Genomic DNA, 12,922 nt, shown 5'->3' on the forward strand with positions numbered 1-12,922 from the left:
GCAACACTAACAAGTAGATAACGCTTGTAAGCAAAAGGTCGCTGTGATGGCACCGGCTTTAACAATTTATTCTCTGGCAACTGCTCAGACTCAGGAGTTGGGAAGATCCATCCTACAAAATCTAGTTCCATGTCAGACAGTGTACTTGTACATGCCAGTGTGCACAGCAATCACTCCTGTTTTATGTAGTGATAGTTAGAAAGCATTTTGGTACACCAGATAAATACTTAGGAAAACTTCATTCGTTTTCACATAAAATCTACTCAGAAGTAGTACAGCACTGACAAGCTCACCATGATCTGATTTCAGTCTCTTCAAGAAAGATGAAGAGTCAGTCTCAAGAAAGTTTTTGGGAAAGAAAGTTTTTCAGCACTAAACTCATAAACCACACATTCCTGAATCTATTCACCCTACAGTTATTTCACTTCTTTTTTATTTAGCTAATATTCTGGCCTAGAACATTACTCTGAAGTGTGCCCAAGAGCTACACATTTTTTTCAGTTAAATATCTAAACAGTTCGCTAATTTTGTTTTCCATACAAATAAAAACAGCTAGCTATGCTCAGCCAATTACTTTTTTTTTTTTTAACTAGAAGCACAAATATAAGTCTGTAATAGAATATTCAACACACCCTTGAATTACCACAGTGGCAATAAGCATTACAGTATCTCTTGGCAGTATGATTTGTTGCATGCTAAATTCATGCATCACACAAAGTGCTAGAAAAATAAATTTACTGAGGTGCCATTTGACAATGAGTTAGAACAGACTGTAAAATATCTAAGAAAGAAAGATGAAGATGGCAAATTTGCAAACAAAAACTAGTCTTCTGTGCAATGTATACATTCAAAACAACATTTCATGAGCTCAGCAATTACATTTAATGAGAGCTATAATCTCCATGCAATTACAAAAGAACCATTAGACAAGAAATTAGGAGCATTAACTGCATATTTAAAACATCATTTATCATTAAGAGCTGAGAGCTTTTAGGTGAAAAATTTATAAAAGAAGTAAACATGCTGCCTTTTCTCCATCCCAGAATTTATCTGTGTACCTTTATCATAGCACTAAGAGGACAGCATTAGTACACTGTTAGCAATTCAGGGTCTATTAACACTGTTAGACATGATTCCAGCTAAATAATCCCCAGGATTTATGAGCTGGAACCACAATCTTGAAATCAAAAGTGAAGGCTTTGAAGAAGATGAGCAAGAAAAGGGGCATAAAAAAAATGCATACTGAAATAGATGTCACTCAGCATGTTTGACAACAACACAGAATTTTAGGTCTACAGGACAGAATGAGTTTCAGACACTCGGTTATTTTTCCCTCTCACCATACCTGTCCTGGATCATTGTACCACAGTTCTTCATGGAGACGATCAGGGTGTGCTTTTTTACGCTTAATTTCTGCAATGACGTCAAAAACTTCCGAATCTGAACTGCTTGAGCAGCTGCTGTCATCTTCAGAGTCACAGTCTGAGTCACTGGAGCTCTCTGATTAACACAGGGAAAATAAATCAGCTGAAAAGCACTTCCACATACTCTCTTCTTCAATAGCAATGCATTTTCTAAGATGACATAGCTAACTGTGCCATACTGAAAGTTACTGAAGTTGTGCATGCCATTCACACCAACAAAAAGAGGGACAACACCTGCATTTTTAATTAAAAATTACAGCAAATGCTACAGATATTAAGTGCCTACAACATGTTTGCATGCATGAGGTTGCTGTTTGGCTGTCAAAGAGCACCAGTGATCAGTTGTAGAAAAACAATTTCAGTTACTTGACATTAAAGATTATACAGCTATAACCAACATAACTATTAAACTTAAAGAAAAAAAGAGAGAAAAAGAGAAAAACATACATAAGGACACTAGCATGAGCTAAACAGAACCTCTTGTTGTTTAAAAATTAATTCTGCTTGCTATGAGCAAAGTACTTATGTCTAGTTTCATTTTACCTAAAAATGCTCCTGTCTGTAGCAGGGTATTGTCTATTTAAGAGTTTCAAACAGCACATATGTATAGAGTTATTATTGAACATGTACTGTTAGACTAATTTTTCAAAATCAATTATTTCTAACAAATCTATTAACACATATTAGAAACCACAGACAAGAAGAAAGCCTCGAACTACTAGCTGAGTGAATCCAGCTATAAGTGTTTTGGAAGCCCTGTTCTGTGAGTCTTCCTCCTTACTTTTTTTTTTTTTTTTAAAGACATTTTTCTTTGTATTCACTGAAACAATTTTTCTGATATATCAGAGGGAGAACAATGATAAAGAAAAAAAAGAACAGAAGATGGCCTTAGACTTGTTAAAACGTCTCCTTTGTGGTGCTGTCAAAGTAATGTTAGTAAGTGTCTGGACTTAAAAAAAAAACCCACAAAAACAAACAAACAAAAACCCCAACAACAAAACCCAGAGCCCGATCTCATATATCTCTAACTTCCTGTAGTACTTACAAGCGACTCCCTTTCTTATGTATGTAACATCACTCATTTCCATAGATCACCTCAGCTCCAATTTAAATAAATGCCTTCATAGCCAAGACATATACCTTGATGCAAGTAAGGTTTATTATTCTTGGAAGGAGGGATGCAACATTTCTTCCATTTCTAAGTTTTGACTTAAGAGAAAACATATTACTATGCTGCCAGTGCTTTGAAATACTGTGAAACTATCCTTTAAAATGTGTTCTTTATTGAATACAACACTCTCCTTAGTTAAAAGAGGGAGAGAAAATGAGAGAATATTACTAGTAAAATATGCTTTTTGTTAATCAAGATGTGTTTTTATATAGTCCATAATTCAGCACAATGTGTTATTAAAATATGTCCTTGGGACATATGGTTTACATAGGTCACATATGCTCCGATGAAGTCAAGTTTTGTCTAAACGTGCATACACGTATATTCCTACAAATATTCACAAACATTTGAGTTTTAAAAGTTCTCTGATAAAACATTAATCTGGAAGTCTAATTTTAGGTGCATAATGTGTGTGGAACCTGTGAGAGTAAGCTGGAGTTCGGAAAGACTTCTGGATTTCATGTATTGAAATCAGCCTTTCATGATCTAAAAGTGCATTGCTATCTCACTACAATACACAATTACTGCTAACACAAGGCAGAACAGAGACAGCATTTACATAAGTGCAAAATAACGCAAACTATTAGACACTGTAGAAGCACAGCTGTAGGAGAAGCCGACACAGACACCAAATCAGCCCAGGGGACCAGTGCAGATGCAGAGTCTTGAGGTCCTCCAGAAAGAATGTAAAAAGAAACACAGATAAGTTGCACTTGGCTCTATCATATTATAGCCTCGAGCAGCAAAGGAACCCTTTCTGCAGAGGTCTGAGGAAGTGAAGCTTTACACAGGTATGTTGAATGTAGCAGTTTTGTCCTTGCTTCATCCACATGAAAATATACCTCCAGAAAAAAACTACAGTTAACCTTGATAGTGTTATTGAGTGAATTTAAGTATGTGCAAATCTGCTGTTCAAAAGAATGTAAAAGTGTTTCCTTTACAAAAGTGAATCTACATTCTAACATGTTTATTTTTTTCTTTCATCTTTATCTTTTTATACTGCCAGCATGTAACTGAATATGTCATTACATACCTGTATTTCAACTTCAGAACTTTTTATACGTGATTTTTAAAGAGTTACTAAGCTCAGATATGAGTCTGAAGAAGCTCAACAGGCAAACATGAAGCACCAGTCAAAATGCAAGCCCAACAGATTATCTAAATTAATTGTGATATGCCTAAGAATTTCTTGAAGTAATGCAACTGACTGAAAAACACACTATGAAACACTGAAATGTTGGAATTCTAAGAACAGCTAGCAGTTCTCACAAAACAAAATAAGAAAAATAGCTTTCGCTGACTTCTGAGCAGGCAAATTGCTATCAAAAAGTATGCCCTGCTAATTCAACCAGTATTTCCCCAATAACTGATACAGCTAGCAGACTTATTTCACTGCAAAAAGATCCATATGGGTGGTACATGACAACGCAGATAAACTCTATTTGAAAACTGATAGTTCTGCAGAAGATCATAGTAAGCACAACCAAAATACAATCCAGAAGAAAGATTAATTCAGTGCCATAACAAGCAGCCATATGAGTTTGTCACCACTGCTCTTGCTTCCTCTTTAGAAACAGAAGACCAGGAGCTCCTCAAAGCCTCCTGTGTGACATGCTTTGGCCTATTCGATCATGGTGCTTTCATGCCATGGAAGAGACTTTATCCTAAGGCAGTGTTGGATACTCTCCATTTTCCCTTATGCTTTCTGGGTAAAGAATCTATCTCTACTTCAGTCAAAAGCAACAGTAAAACTCCCATGGATATGCAATAGAAAGGAAGGATTTAAAAAACGTTTATTAACCTACCAACATTAAATGCACACAACTGCCAAAACCAGATTATTCCATTTTGGAGCTTTGTCATCATTTCTGCCTACCTAAATCTTCATCCAGCTTGGTCTTTGGTGGCTCCCATGGCGGCCTGGCTGCTTTTGCCTTTGCCTGTCGCTTTCCTAACTCCTCGTCAAACTTTTCATACAGATCTCGGAGCTTGCTTGTTCCTACCACAGTAGAGTCTCCCTGTCAATTAAAAAACAGAACAACAACAACAAAAAGACAGTGTTGAGACAGCACATGAACAATACATGTACCACCATTTCATGGTGAAAAGCAAGAGAGGGAAAAGACAGATCTCAGTGTAGTTCAATGAAACGCGGAAATACGTGTTAAGGCTTTAGCATACCATTACATTGCTCCATCAGGTGAATTTGCAGAGAAATTACTTCATTTGCTGGTGCATTAACATCAAACCTTTGGCCTAACAAAGCAGAACTATGGCTAAGCATATTTAGTACAGCTCAGTATTGATTTTTATCAGGTTTAGATGCAACAGGAGACCTGTGGAAGTACTTTGCAATTAAACATAATTTTATGACACACGAGAAACACAAAGCTCAGTTTGTTGCCTGCTTTGAATCACCATGAATTCACTCTCCATGTCATTCTCAAGAAAAAACTCAAAACCAACCAGCCACAAACAAAAAGAAAAAAACCACCACAACACAAAAAAAACCCAGAAACTTCCCCTCCTCTATCACTATTCCACCAGCATGTGTTACTGTCAAGTACCAAGAATCCTGACTTCCTGCTTCTGTACAAAACTTCTCCAGGGTTGTGGAAATACATGGTGATTGAGGCATCTTTGCTCAAATAGAGGTATAATGGAAAAAAACCCACCCTTCCCTCCTGGAGACAAAGAAGTACCCCTCTTCAAAATAGAGAATACCAACAAATAAAGCCCTTAACACGGTTAAAAGGCTGAGATGGTTGGGAGGAGAGGATTAAGTGACACAAAACATGATCCTGCTAAAGAGTTCATATTAATCAAATAAGTAATAAAGGACTGTATACAGTAATTTTAGAGTTCTCTCACAAACATACCACTTGATCCATAGGGTCATTGGAATAATAGCTTTCAGAATGGGTACAGCGAACCCAGACTGGCTTAAGTAATTCCTCATCTTCCTCTTCGTTTTTTTCAGATGCATTCTCCTCTGATTCTTTATCTTTGATAGTGGTATAGTTTTTCTCTTTGCTGGAGCTCTGGTTCTCAGACCACCTTTCTCTGTCCTCCTCCCATCGGGGTCTCTTTCTCTCTCTGCTTGGAGACCGGCTTAGCGGGAGAAAGCAAACAAAAGCAATTCTCTTCATTATTTTAAGAGTGACAGTTTTACAATGAAAAACAAATAGCTTGCTTCAGATCAGTACATCATTCTATCATATAAACTAAAACAAAATCCAGTTGTCTCTTCCTGTTTTTAACTTGTGACTTAAAAGAGTACCTTGTAGTTCTAACCTCTTATTAAAAAATGACTTAAAATTGAAAGTGTTTTTGTATTTTAAACGTTGTTAAAGAACTAGAATGAAAAAATATATGCTATCTTAGATTAAAACTCCTAGTTGCATTCTAGAGGACTTACTTTTAATTTTGTTCCAAAGTTAGAAACTCATCACGAAAAACTAAAAGTCACATCACTCACAACTGAAAGTTACAATACAAAGCAGTTTTAATATATAGCCCACAAACTATTTGCATGAGAAAAGAATTACACAGAATCCATACTGCTTGTGTTACTCTAACTCTGGCACTCCTTTGAACAACACAACCTGTGATATTCCTTATGTATTGCAAGAGCAATGGCTTTCAGAAGCTGAATGTAGGAAAACTACTAACTCTGACTACAAAGCCCATAAAGTTGCACTGATTTCAACTATCCAGGATTCAGAAGGAAATTTTTATATATATATATATCAATAGCAAAAAAGCTCCTAAAAGATGATCTAAACATAGAATGACTTTAAATAATCTTGTTACTTTACAGACTGAAAGTAGATGTAAGAGGAAGTTTTTAGGACACAGCAGCGAAGCCCTCTCTCCAGAGATTAATTCTGTTCCTGACTCTACAAGGTCTTGAGGTAACTGGCATTTGCATGTATACGCAGATGGTTATAAACCCGCAGATGGTTATAAATTTAAGACACTAATCTTATGAGTCTCAAACCAGGCATGTACGGATATATACATACACAAAATCTCATGTGCATGGATGCACAGAGCCTCAAACGCGCAAGAGACCAAACATAACTTTCCTTACCTTCCTGCTCTCTTGTAATCTTTTTTGTAGGATCTGTCTGGTGATGGTGATCTTCTGCTGTCACGGTGCCTATGCCTCTCCCTCTCCCGCTCCCTTGGAAAGTTCAAAACGTAAGTTAAATAAGAAATCTGGCATTTCATACATTCCACACCTGAAAGGAGCACAGGAGCAAGCTGAGATCATGTTATGCAAAATGACACATGTGCTAACTGCTAAAACCCCAGACATTCTTAATGCTGACCTTCAAGAAATTTGTAAGGCAGTCACCTATCTCCTCTGCCTTTGTCTTAAAGCCATCTATCTCAAGACGCTGATTTATTCCTACCATACAGAGGTAACTTCTATAAATTGACCACAGGACTTGCTGCCATTCTTCCTCTTCTGTTACAAATGGCAAAGGGTGAGATTATTATATCTTTAACCATTCTTAACACCTCAAGAAAGAGAAAATAAAACCTATTCCAGGCACAATAGCTTTGTAAGCACAGCAGTCATTCAAGCGTTTCAGGCAAGCCCTCTGTTCCTGACAGCAACCTCAAGCACACACAAAAAACTGGTAACACAATCTGCATCATACTGAAATGATGAATCTCATCTAGAAGACTCAGCTTGCAGATACACGTAAAGAACTCGACCACCCAAACATATTTCTGGGGCAGCAGAGCTTTAAATTAACTGCAGGCTTGGGGAAAAGGACCTGGAGGTGTGGGTTGACAGTCTGAACATGAGCCAACAGTGTGCCCAGGTGGCCAAGAAGGCCAACAGCGTCCTGGCCTGTATCAGAAATAGTGTGTCCAGCAGGAGTAGGGAAGCAATCGTCCCCCTGTACTTGGCATTAGTGGGGCCACACCTCAAATACTGTGTTCAGATTTGGACCCCTCACAACAAGAAAGACATTGAGGTGATGGAGCATGTCCAGAGAAGGGCAACAAAGCTGGTGAAGGGTCTAGAGCACAAGTTTTATGAGGAGTGGCTGAGGGAACTGAGGTTATTTAGCCTGGAGAAAAGGAGGCTCAGGGTAGACCTTATTGCTCTCTACAACTACCTGAAAGGAGCGGGTAGTGGAATGGGTGTTGGTCTCTTCTCCAAAGTAGCAAGTGACAGGATGAGAGGAAATGGCCTCAAGTTGTGCCAGGGGAGGTTTAGACTAGATATTAGGAAAAATTTCTTCACTGAAAGGCTTATCAAGCACTGGAACAGTGGTTGAGTTGCCCTCCCTGGACATATTTAAGACATGTAGACATAGTGGTTAGGGACATGGTTTAGTGGCAAACTTGGCCATGTTGCATTTATGGTTGGACTTGTCTTAAGGGTCTTCTCCAACCTAAATGATGCTAGGAAATTACTGTGTGTATGAGGCAGCAAAGATCACACAGGCAGTTTTCATACTCTGCTAACAGGTGATAACTCATTAGTCCACAATCATTTGTGTATCTGTCAAATCTCCTAGTAAAGGAGTGTGCTGATACACAAGGAATTATAAATGTATGCCTCAGGTAGTTTAGTGTGCTAACAGAGTGAGTCAAGATTATTTATGAACATATATATAGATATATGTACATTTCCATGTGAATAACATGAAATAGAATGCAAATTTACGAAGCACAAAGTTCACATAAATGATCTGTTGTTCTTCCCCACACCCATTCATCCTTGTCTGCCTGTGCCTTCTTCAAGCATGAATTTCAGTCTTCAGGCTAACAGAATGAGTCAAGATTATTAATGAACATATATATATATGTACATTTCCATGTGAATAACATGAAATAGAATGCAAATTTACGAAGCACAAAGTTCACATAAATGATCTGTTGTTCTTCCCCACACCCATTCATCCTTGTCTGCCTGTGCCTTCTTCAAGCATGAATTTCAGTCTTCAGAGAGAGCATATTCTATTGCTTGAGATGGATGCTGTGCAAAAAACACACCAAGGCCGGAAAACAGCTCTCATTAAAATAAGTACATGCATTTGCAAGTAGACCTGAAAGCTGTTGGCCTCAAGCAGTAATCCAAATGTGTTTGAGAAAGAAGCTGCTGAAAACATGCATTTTTCAAAACTTAAAACTGAACTTTAATTTCACAATTTATTGTTCAGATTTTATGTGGCAAATATTTGAGTCACCTACAAAAGGCATAAAATTCCACAAGTTCAGTATACAGAAAAGGCCAGTGCCTTAATGCAAGCTGTATTCAGTTTTAGGAAAATCCACTTTCGGAAATCAAAGTAAACTTACTGAATTTGTGGTTTGGAGGATTTTTTTTGGAATACAGTCATCTAAGGTTCTGCAATTAAATCTCTGCATATCTAAATCAAAGGGGCTTAATTTCCACAGGCACTATGTGTAAATTCACATTTTGCATGTGACACGAGAAAGCTCAGAGCTTCCAAAATTAGAGCATGTGATCCAGGTGCCCTGATAAATATTTAGATACTTGGCTTTCCAGTACTTCTTTGATTATTCTGACCTAGATCATTAGGCACAAAAACAGCCACCAAGAGAGCAAATCTAAGAAATCTGAAAGATGTAAGTAATGATGGCTTGCTCTAAAACACCATGCATCAGATCAGCTCATAATTTGCAAGCTGTTCGTGTCTATGAAGCAGAGCGGCAGAAACTTCATGATACATCCCAACATAAGAAACTCATTCATCTGAATCATAAGATGTCAACATAGCCTACAATTTGCCTATTTCTTTTAACTGGTGTATGCTAATTTTCACCTCAGTCCTCTGTTGAGATTACAGGCTGGGGTTTGCTCGGGTCTTCATCCTGAACAGAATCACACAGGCAGGTTTAAGCACCCACTGGTAGGTCCTGTGAAGCCTACATAAGTCTGCCCTGGTGCCCCACAAGAATGAGGGCAAAGCAGGATGAAGAACGCTGTGCAACATGCTTTTCACTAAAACACCTCACTGCAGGGATTAGATATGTGCACTAATCAGACTATAAACCCCCTCCAAGTACTGTTTCTCTACAAATACAGGGCTTACTCAAAGAAAGGCCAAATTCAAGCAACACATGGAACCCTAACTTTGGTACTTAAACCTTGAAGTGCTGAGACTTAAACATTTATAATGCTCAACTTTGAACACAGCCTTTTTCACAAAGTTGTGCCAACTCTACTTTCATGCCACACGTGCATAAGTTTCTACAGTAAATACCCACGAGAGTAGCATACTACTCAGCAACCCACTCAATTTTCAAATGAGAGCTTCTTTGCTTCCAGCTATCTCCATTGACAAGTCTGCCAAGCTTGCAAAGGTGAGGCAGAAGCAGTGTACCTGAAAGATGTCAAAACAGTAGCTCTTTCCATCAGACCTGAGTACTGGCTACTTCCTGAGCTAGAGGGAAAAACAAGGGTGAAGGAAGAATATCAATGCAGACAAATACTATGGGACAACGACAACAGCCTTCCTTCTGCAAGCAGAAGATACCTCAAGTTACCTGTTACGCTCATAACTTCTGTGATGAGGTGATATCCTTCCTCTGTCATAATCTGTCCGGTGCCGACTGCTTTCCTGCCTCCTCCTATCCGGACTCCGGCCTCGATCCCGACGATCCCCATGGTTAGTGGACCGATGCCTGTCACCATGGATGTGACTGTGTTCACGATGTCGGTGCTCATCATAGTGCTTACTCCTCTCTGGAGACCGTCGATCACTTTGTGACTTCTCTCCCTGGTACTGACCCGTGTGCCGAAAATGGCTGCTGCCACCACTGCTGTTGGTAGTGCTGCTCTGAAAGGAGCCAGAGCTGTGCTGATAGCTATTGAAGTTAGGTGGTGGGAACGATTGCTGTGAATACCCTGCGGAGTACACAGGCTGGTAGTTGACTTGCTGTGGTATGACTGGTGGGGGGGGAGGATGCGGTACTGTGGGAGGAGGCATCATGTAAGGAAAGGTGCTTTGCCCAGTAGGAGTTCCTGGCACGGGAGCGTTGCTAGGATTTGGCACTGGCGGAGGAGCAGGAGGGAAGCATGGAGGCACCGGGAAGCTCTGCCTCATCTGGTGGTTTGGAAATGGTGGCCTCATGGGACACTGGCTGATGGGATTTTGCGTGGAAGGGGGCACTGGAGGAGGATAGGGTACAAAGTCTGGCCTGGGAGGCATGTAACCGGCAGCTGGAGGGTTGGAATAGGATGTTGGAGGGGCAGCTTGCTGGTCATACTGGTATTGTACGGAGGGCTGCTGTGGGTGAAGCTGCCGTAGGTTCTGAGGGCGATAGGTCTGTGTTGAAGTTCTTGCTCCTGGTCCCCCCTGACCACGGGGACATCCTCGCCCAGGATGGAAAGACATGGCTCACCTTTAATGAGGAAAATAGAAGTCCAGTGTCACACAATTTTTGTAGGATGTCCTTAATGCATTTGCAGGAACTACTCCTGAAGTGCTGAAACTACGGTTTCTGCAACTTCCTTTAACAGAAGCAGTGAAGGATGTCCTCTGTCTTTCACTAGGAGCTTTGTGCTCCTCAGAACTCTAGTACAGGTCATTTATGACCCTTCGATTCCTTTAAGCCTCTAATCCACAAAATCTACTCTGCTGTCTTTAATCCAGGATGCAAACAGGACCACGCCCTCTGATGTAGTGCAATGTTAATTTCAACAAATGATTGATATGGTGACTGGCCAAGGATACAAGCACCTCTACTAGTACTCACTAGACACTTTCATATAAAGCCTTCAGATACCCCACACCAAAAACCCCATTCATTTTCACTACTGCAATTGTCATACAAAGTCCCAAGACAAGGATTTAGCACATGATTTCAAACTTCAGGCAGAATGAATTTACTAACACCTCATCGCAAGTTACCTGGTCCAACAAGTCATATTAATTTTCAGTGAGATAGTAGCAATTCACATTCACAACTGAGACCCTAATTTAGTAAAGAGCCAAATTCAACAGGTAAAATATTTTAAGTTAAGTACATACATTTTTGTCGAATGACAAACTTACAGGTTACAGAAAAAAGTTTATGTAGACTGCAGTTACTTGAAATAAACAGTTCCCAAAAAATCCTTCAGCTGCCTGCTAGGCCTGACACCTTTCCAGCAATTGCCACTGCTTCAAGTAGGCTTAAGTCTTGCTCAAAACTATGCACGTATTTAATGCATTGTATTAACATTTATAAATGAAAACCACTGTGCTTCATTAAAGTTAAAATTCATTCTTTAATTACATCAAGTTTCAAAAACTGGAAAAAGGGGAAAAAACATTTAAAATTGAAAAACCATTCACGGTGTCTTGGCTGGAATGGAGGGAGAGAAAAAAACCACAGCAGTTACAGTTAAGCAGTCACAGAAGTCAAATCCTGTTTTCCATCAGGGGGAGGGAGAGAAAGAAAGGAGACACACACACATAATTGGAAAGATCACCAGATAAAGAAAACAAAGCCACCCTTTTACTGAGGCTTTGCTGATGCTGAAGTAAATGCACAGAATATTCTCCCACCTGCTACCATGCAACATGGCCAGCCTGGACTGCTCAGAGCACTGCTTTCAGCTACATTCTGGTGCCAGTGCTGCAAAAGATGTAGTTGGCTGAGAGACAGCAGACTTCTGGTGAACCAGAGGGAGAAATGAAATGAAGGAGGAAAGGACAGACATCAGAGAGGAGGAACCAAGAGGGCCCTAAATCTCTCCTTACACACACGGGGCTTAACAGTAGGCACTGGTATTGGTGCTGGTCACATTCATTCCCTCTCCAGAGCAACCGGACAAAGGCCAAAGTAAGTGAGAATCCTGCATTTCTAGGAGATAGCGGCCATGATGGTACAGCTACTTGTTCCTTCCAGTCAGCCTGTGCCGGCTCAGTACCTTCCAACCTTGTAAAGGCTCTCAAAACGAAACAACGGGGTACAGGAGGATTATTTTGTCTGCCAATTCTGCAACCTTCTGTCATTATTAATTCTAATTCATTAGATGCTGAATCAATTTTGCTTTAATTCTCCAGTCATGATCTTCCATAGCTCAAGCTTTGTAAGATCTTCTTATCTATCAGGCTTCTTATAAAAAAGGAAACTTTTTTATACTTTGATGACATTTACACATTTTATTTAAACAGGCTGAGCTAAATTCTTACTACTTTAAACAAACTAAAGCAAAGGCCACTGTACCACGATGCCTTGCCTTAGCACCTATTTCTTTTTAACATGTCATAGTATTCAAACTGAAGGTCTTGTTTATCAGCTCTCTCTTAAATAGAGTTCTAAGACTTCCCCAACATCACAGAAC

General features: G+C 39.5%; 1 protein-coding gene across 1 annotated transcript in view; it reads right to left on the reverse strand.

The window, feature by feature from the left end:
* The window catches only part of DROSHA (drosha, ribonuclease type III), a 71,693-nt gene extending 59,812 nt beyond the window's left edge, over positions 1–11,881 (reverse strand). The window contains exons 1-6 of the mRNA XM_010285982.1: positions 11,734–11,881; positions 10,135–10,992; positions 6,689–6,781; positions 5,475–5,706; positions 4,472–4,613; positions 1,346–1,500 (exon numbers count right to left, since the gene is read on the reverse strand). Coding sequence (XP_010284284.1) covers positions 1,346–1,500; positions 4,472–4,613; positions 5,475–5,706; positions 6,689–6,781; positions 10,135–10,985 — 1,473 coding nt within the window. The 5' untranslated portion in view covers positions 10,986–10,992; positions 11,734–11,881. The remainder of the gene's footprint in view (positions 1–1,345; positions 1,501–4,471; positions 4,614–5,474; positions 5,707–6,688; positions 6,782–10,134; positions 10,993–11,733) is intronic.
* Between the last annotated feature and the right edge of the window lie 1,041 nt (positions 11,882–12,922).

Source organism: Phaethon lepturus, unplaced genomic scaffold, assembly GCF_000687285.1.
Source record: "Phaethon lepturus isolate BGI_N335 unplaced genomic scaffold, ASM68728v1 scaffold17824, whole genome shotgun sequence".
NCBI classification, from domain to species: domain Eukaryota; kingdom Metazoa; phylum Chordata; class Aves; order Phaethontiformes; family Phaethontidae; genus Phaethon; species Phaethon lepturus.